Source organism: Mesitornis unicolor, unplaced genomic scaffold, assembly GCF_000695765.1.
Source record: "Mesitornis unicolor isolate BGI_N332 unplaced genomic scaffold, ASM69576v1 scaffold45081, whole genome shotgun sequence".
Taxonomy (NCBI): Eukaryota; Metazoa; Chordata; class Aves; order Mesitornithiformes; family Mesitornithidae; genus Mesitornis; species Mesitornis unicolor.
Window position 1 is genome coordinate 12,492 of NW_010166607.1, and position 6,609 is coordinate 19,100.

Below are 6,609 nucleotides of genomic sequence, written 5' to 3' on the forward strand. Positions count from 1 at the left end.
CTTAGACTCTTGATTAATTTCAAACAAATTTCGTATGAAGAAATTTTAAGAAGTCTTACGAGTTTTGTGAATACACTCATCTGAGCAGGAAAGACTGTCCCATTGATGGAAAGCTGCAGTGTTAGCACACTCCTTACTAATGCTAGTGGGAGCGATAGAAAAGTATTACGGTGCTGGACATGTGCTTCAAGCAGAGACTAAAAGACACTAAAGAATATAACTGCAGACAAATCCATTTGAAACTGTTTACCTAACTGTTTTTTTTATATAATTCTGCTTGTGTACTTCTTTATGTGAAAGCGTCCTGCTTCTAATCTTACAGCTGTCTTATGTACACAGATTTAACTGGTAACAAAAATCACCAAGTGGGAAGATACAATGAGTAGAGTTGCTAAGATCTGCAAGAGCTTTGTCTAGTGTTGCCTGCAGCAGAGCTGGATGAAGAAGCATTAGGAATGTATTGGTGTTTCTGAGAGTAATTAGTAACTGATTTGCTACACTAGAGAAAGGCAAAGCAGGGTTCTTCATAAGGAAACAGATCTGAATAGGTCTTTTATAACAACAGTAAATAACAACCAATTCCTGTTTCAGAAATTAGTAATTCAAGTGATCCCCATGGATCATGTTTTCAGTTTGCTGGTAGCAAAATGTGGTGTCATTTGTCAGTGAAATGAATAAAAATAGTATCTTAAGTGCATTTCATTGACATGAGGGTTTTAGCAGATCTAAAATCAGAAGGTTTATGATTGTTTGCCCTAAAACGATGACACCTTAAACTTCCTCTTGATTTAAAATAAAAAATAAAAAATTGTCCTTACTACTCTTACAGAGATCACTGGTGTATTATAGAATGCTTCTTAACTGTTTTTTTGCATTAGTAAATTGACTTTATTGCTTTAACTAAAATATCATATTTAAGGTACTTACTAGATAAGCTTAATACTTATTGCCTGATACAAATATCTGTTGCAAGGGAATTTATCATGTCTCCTCCACACTGTTAACTTAAAGCAATCACAGCTTTTTATCTCCAAATATTTACTGCCAACAAGTCTCTAGATTAGCTTAGTTTTCACTGAGCAGATTTGAAAAAAAAAAAAATCCTAGTGTGGAATGTACATACCTATATTTGCAGTGTTCAGTAACCCAGCAGCACCTTTGGCTGTCCTGGCTAATGGGCTGTGTGTGTTGTTTTCAAAATGTTTCCTTTCTTCTTCCTCAGTGCCGTCTGCCTCTTCACTGGGGATTCTTTCCACCAAACAGGTAACAGCTGAACAGCCGCTCCAGCGACCTTTGGAAACCTCATTCCTTCCCAGTCATAAAAGTCTGTCCATTCTCCAAAAGGACTTGGCATATGCTTTGTGAATCCATTTGTAAGTATTGGTCATGCTGGACTCATCATTGCCTGGTTCATCAGAGAAAATCTTCTCTTTTTCCCTATAATCTGCCTTGATTACTGTGGCAAAAGAATCTAGAATTTGCTGTTCGTCCTTACTCTTTTTGTAGGAGGAATCCACTTGAGCAAGCTGGTCAAGAAATAAAAGTGGAAGCTCTGCTGCAACCCTGTCTGCAGCCGTCACACCGTGAGAGCCATCAGCTAACCCCAGAAAACACGTATCTGGCCTGTTGCCATAGTTGTCGAGCACCATAAATCTGTCTTCCATGTCTCCCTGCCACGTGGAGTTTTTATCTTGGCAAACAGATAATGCTTTTATTAAAGGATTATTTGCTTTCTTAAAAGTACTAGGATTGTTAATATTAGCAAGATCACAATATGATGTTGGAGTGTGATGATCCATAAGGAATTCAAATGAATAATCAATCTTCTGCCTGTGTGTCTTGGAATATTTAGGAATCTTGGTCAATTTTGAAATTAGTTTCTGTCTCTGAGATAAGTGTTTTGTTGTCAGTCTGTCTTTGTGGGCTATCAAAGCCCAGCAAAGTTAGGGCTTTGTGCATTTTCTTATGATCAAGAAGGTGGTATGGATATATCATTGGTTGACACACAGAGCAAAAAATTGAAATGTGCTTGGAATCATCATTCCCTGATGCAATTGTGACCTCCTCCAGCTGATCTTCCTCATCTCTGGAATGTTCAAAATCAGGTGGGTTTGTTTTGTCTTGTGACTCTTCCTCCCATGGCTTTCTATAAAGGAGTTGACTATTTTAAGAGTTTTCATATTTCAGTATTGTAATATTAGGTAGCACTACATTTGCCTAAGCTTTGTTCTCACTATCTTAAAAACTCTGAATTGCATCATTGTGTACTGAGGCATAGGTGGTCAAGAAACTGGGAAACTTATGTGAGATTATATATGTTAAACATAAGTAAAACAGCAAATTCAAAAAGTGAAAAGTTTGGAAATACAGAATTCGTGACATATAATTTAGATTATACTTGTACCTAGGGAGATGTCAGTTGTTTCCTCCTTGTGATTCCATGCATAGTCCTGTGCCTTCACGCTGTTAGAATTGTAAATGTGAAGTAGTTCCTCATCAGCTTTTCTGTATCTGTTCATCACTTTTCAGACATGGTAGTGGAGTGTAATTCCCTCTTGGGAGAAAAAAAAAAACAATAAGAAAGGGGCATACTTGAGATTAAGATCAAAAAAATCTGCCAGTCTTGCATGGGAGATACACCAATGTTTCTGGCCCTGTTTCATATCTCTTTAATCAAATCTCTCTCTCATTGCCATTGGTTTCAGTTGTGAAGCCTTTGGGAATCAACTGAAAAAAAAAAATATTTTTTTACCATTGTATTAAGGCACACAGAATATAAATTCCATTTATGTGGACAATATTGCATTGTTTTTTTTGTGCCTATAAGAGCTAGATTTTGCAATGTTCATGTTCCTTTAATGTAGGGTATTCTATGTAGACTATTCTTAGGTCTGGCACCTGGTGCTGCAGGCCCAAGACTCAGAGCTGTGAGAAAGTCCTAGCGAGGTTCTCCCTGATAGAGACCAGCTGGTGCAGGAGAGACTGCTCGAATTCAACACCTAAGCACTGGTATCTCTCCACTCTGCATCAGCAAACTGATGCTTCTTTTTAGATACTGTAACCTGCTGTGATTTGGGTAACTTTACAACAGCGACAAAATACGCACCACTGATGCTATCTCAGCCAAATTTCTAAGCCCTAGTTTAAAACCTGACAGTCCTAAACTTTAACACAAGAAAAACAACTTATTTATCAAAGCATATTCTGAGAAAGAGCAAAAAATATTACCTGAAACTTTTTCAAATTATTCTGCTTCAGGTTTGGAAAATTTTGGTAGGAACAGTTAATATCTGGCAGAGTCTAAAGTTACTGAAAACATGAAGCAACCCTATTGGTAGCAGCACTAATAATTCTTGCCTATAATTTGAAAGGGGTAAGAAAACATGTATAATATAAACATACAGAGAAAATATCAATATTGCTTAGGCAGAAGATGAAATTAAAATTGTTTAGATGGCTGCTGTGTCCTATAAAGTGCTGTGCAGCTGAAATTTACATCAAGTTGCATAACATCCTCTCCCCCTACATCAGCATGACATGCATGTATGGACACCATAATAACATACAAAATCCTGATACCATGTGAGAAGCTCAGCTTGCCACCCTATACATTATCTTGTCTAAGTATGAAAACAGTGTTTACATTTATGTTCACTGTGTTTATTGTATTTAGTGTTTAGTATTTTTGTGTATGAATGAGAAATATTGGACAGAAATGCATTTATTACACATTTTTTATTAATAATTTTCTGAGATTTCTGACTTTCAGTTAATCTTTAACTGCTGTTAATCCACTGCCAGAGTAAACAGCAGTGGTTTAGCACCCGTGATATCCCACAGCAACGTTACAAGACTAGGCTTTGGTAATCTCATGTTACTTCAACCTCATCCACTTATGGGCCACTCTCTTTAAACTTGATACAGCCACACCTTGAAGTAACTGTTCTGCAGCTGTTGTCTCTTCCAGGATTTCAGATGAGAATTGCGTTTTTTTACTTTCACTACTTCTGTTCCTTACCTCTGAATTATAAGCATTTCCATTATTTGTGTTTCAACATACACACTTTTTTCCTGCACTTTTTTCCAGTTGTTTGACAAAATTCCATCAAAGACAAAGCCCAAACCTTGTCTAGCCACAATCAATGCATCTTCAAGAATCAATTTTCTCTGATCAGCTGAGGTAGATAAATTAAATTTTCAAAATATAATATCTTCTATAGCTACTATAGCATTAGCAGAAACACTTAAAAACCCCTTATGACACTGTAGTATTCCTTGTCTTTGCAGAGGTGAGCTTGCAGGTGGCTACAGCTCTCAGTCTGCTGTAGGACCAGTTTATGGGAAAGTCCATCTCCACAAGAGGTGGGCATCAGCCTTCTTTAGAAATGCTGCAGTATTTCAGAGGGGCAAGATAAGGAGGTACATGATTAAAATAGCAGCAAAAGATAGGCTTGTGCAGATCCCTCTTCCTTTATTCTGCATAGTTTGAATTTGAGACTAGGAGGTTGCACAAGACTTTTTATTGCTGTCATAGTGATGATGCATTCATGCCTGTGAGAAGTTAGGACTAATACGTACAGAGAATCTGGTAAGCTGCTTTTTGTTGGCCTTTTAAGTATGAACCCATTTTACATTTCATCTATATATAACCCCTTTGGATTAGAGATAGGAAATTGAAAACTTTCAACAAAATACTAGTTTGACCTCAGTAAATGTAATTCTGAACATTTACACACTTTATAGATGTTTATATCTCTGGAAGTGGGTGTAAGTGCTAACAAATCACATTTTCAGAGCACCAAAACAGTCCCTCTTTATTACAATCTGTAAATAACCAGGGTAATGTAAAAATTCCTGTAGGACAACAAGATATGCTACAACTCTTCAGTTGCACTCATTTTACTCAGTTACCAAAAGGGCAGCCCTGGTGTTAACTTTAAAAAATATATATAGTATGCATACATTGTTTATATTAATAGCTGAAAACTGTGAAAATGCAAGAAAAAAAAAGGGAAACATTTTGCTTTTGATCTCTTACAAAGTAAAATGATTAGTCTGTATTTCCTGCTCTCCTTGCATTTCCCTCATCAGGAACAGATACAGACTCATAAGTTTCTTTGCTGTCAGGTTAAAGGATAACAGTAAGACACTGACAACACAACACATGAAGCTGAAGTGTTCTCAGCCTCAGCGAGCAAATGATAAAATTCAGCTTTCTAGCTCACTGCAGTTTCCCCATGCCTATTTAGGGAGCCAAAACCCAGCACTCCTCGATGTTCCAAGCTGAAAATAGAAGCAGATTTAAAAAAAAAAAAATAGAAGATGTAGAATCAGAGGGAGACACAGTTTGAGATTTTATGCATTTTCAAGGGCAAAAGTCCTATTTACTCTTTGTATTACAGTAAATAGCCCCTTGCTCAGTGCTTAGTCTTGCTACTGGGAAAGGAGGCTGCTTTGCCTCTGCCATACACTGCCCTGTCTGTAAGAGGGGCAGAGCTGAGGCAAAGCTGGAGACTGCATACCAGGGGCTCATATGGCAGAGGATACTGTCATCCCAGTAAACCTCATATTTCTGGTAACCCTCTCTAGCTATGGCACTTGGAGTTGCTTGCTGTTCATACAGCAAGATGAGATTATTTTGTTTCTGCAGTTTGGTGCTACAATCTCATTTTTTAATTAGTGAAGATGTTAGTAATTGAGCTTTGAGGACCCAGGGTCTGATTTGTATCCAAACAGAAGAGTCCCATGTGCAGCCATCTCCCTCTGACACGTCATTCCTCTCTCCACCCAGAGCATGCTCCTTCCTCACTTGCCTTTGTCACAGTCAATACTTAACTTGCACAATCTCTGGTCCTGAACTCCTTCCTCTGTGAGATTTGGGTTTTATTCTATTATTTGCTACATACTTCTGGTCTTAGAAAATAGCAACTATTATGACTGCTGAAACCAGCAATAGGAAGATGCCTGCCTGTGGGTGACAGGAGGAGGCAGAGAAGGGCTGTGAGATCTAAACTGGAGGTCAGTGTCCCAGAGCTTTTCATCACAGTGTTGCCAGCTAATACATATAAACAGGCTGCATTGCTGCAAATTCTTGCTGTGAATAAGCACTGGTTTCCTTGCCTGAGTTTTTCTTCTTCCTGGCTTCTTGTCATGCCTTTCCAATGCTTGTGCCTCAGCCAGCGTCTCCCTCTCTGTCCCCCATTTCCCATGTACCTGTGATGCCATGATACAGCTTTGTTGTCTCCACATGTTCAACTGTGCTCCTGTCTTCCCGACTGATTTCCCTTCCCTCTACCTGCATCACAGTTCGGTAGTGCACCTCCACTGCAAAATTGTTTACGAATCCGGCATACCCACCTATGGAAACAATGGCAGGGACTCTTGGCATCGCTGGGACTGGCCCCTGCCCAGGAGCCACCACTGGTTGCCAGTGGGGCTGTGGCATTTACCGTGATGCAATGTGACAATGCTGTGCAGTGCCTACCCTAGGGCACAGCCTGAGCCAGGGACTGCCTTACCAGGTCCTAGTTTTACATGGTCACCTTTGGCCAAAGCAGCAAGGAGCTAATATTTTATGTGAAAACCATTACATAGCCTTTCTTAAACTCA

General features: G+C 38.8%; 1 protein-coding gene across 1 annotated transcript in view; it reads right to left on the reverse strand.

The window, feature by feature from the left end:
• The window catches only part of PP2D1 (protein phosphatase 2C-like domain containing 1), a 9,697-nt gene extending 3,309 nt beyond the window's left edge, over positions 1-6,388 (reverse strand). Inside the window, 4 exon segments of the mRNA XM_010195017.1 lie at positions 1,124-1,890; positions 1,892-2,146; positions 4,019-4,175; positions 6,214-6,388. Of these exon segments, the coding sequence (XP_010193319.1) occupies positions 1,124-1,890; positions 1,892-2,146; positions 4,019-4,175; positions 6,214-6,388 (1,354 nt within the window).
• Positions 6,389-6,609: the final 221 nt, after the last annotated feature.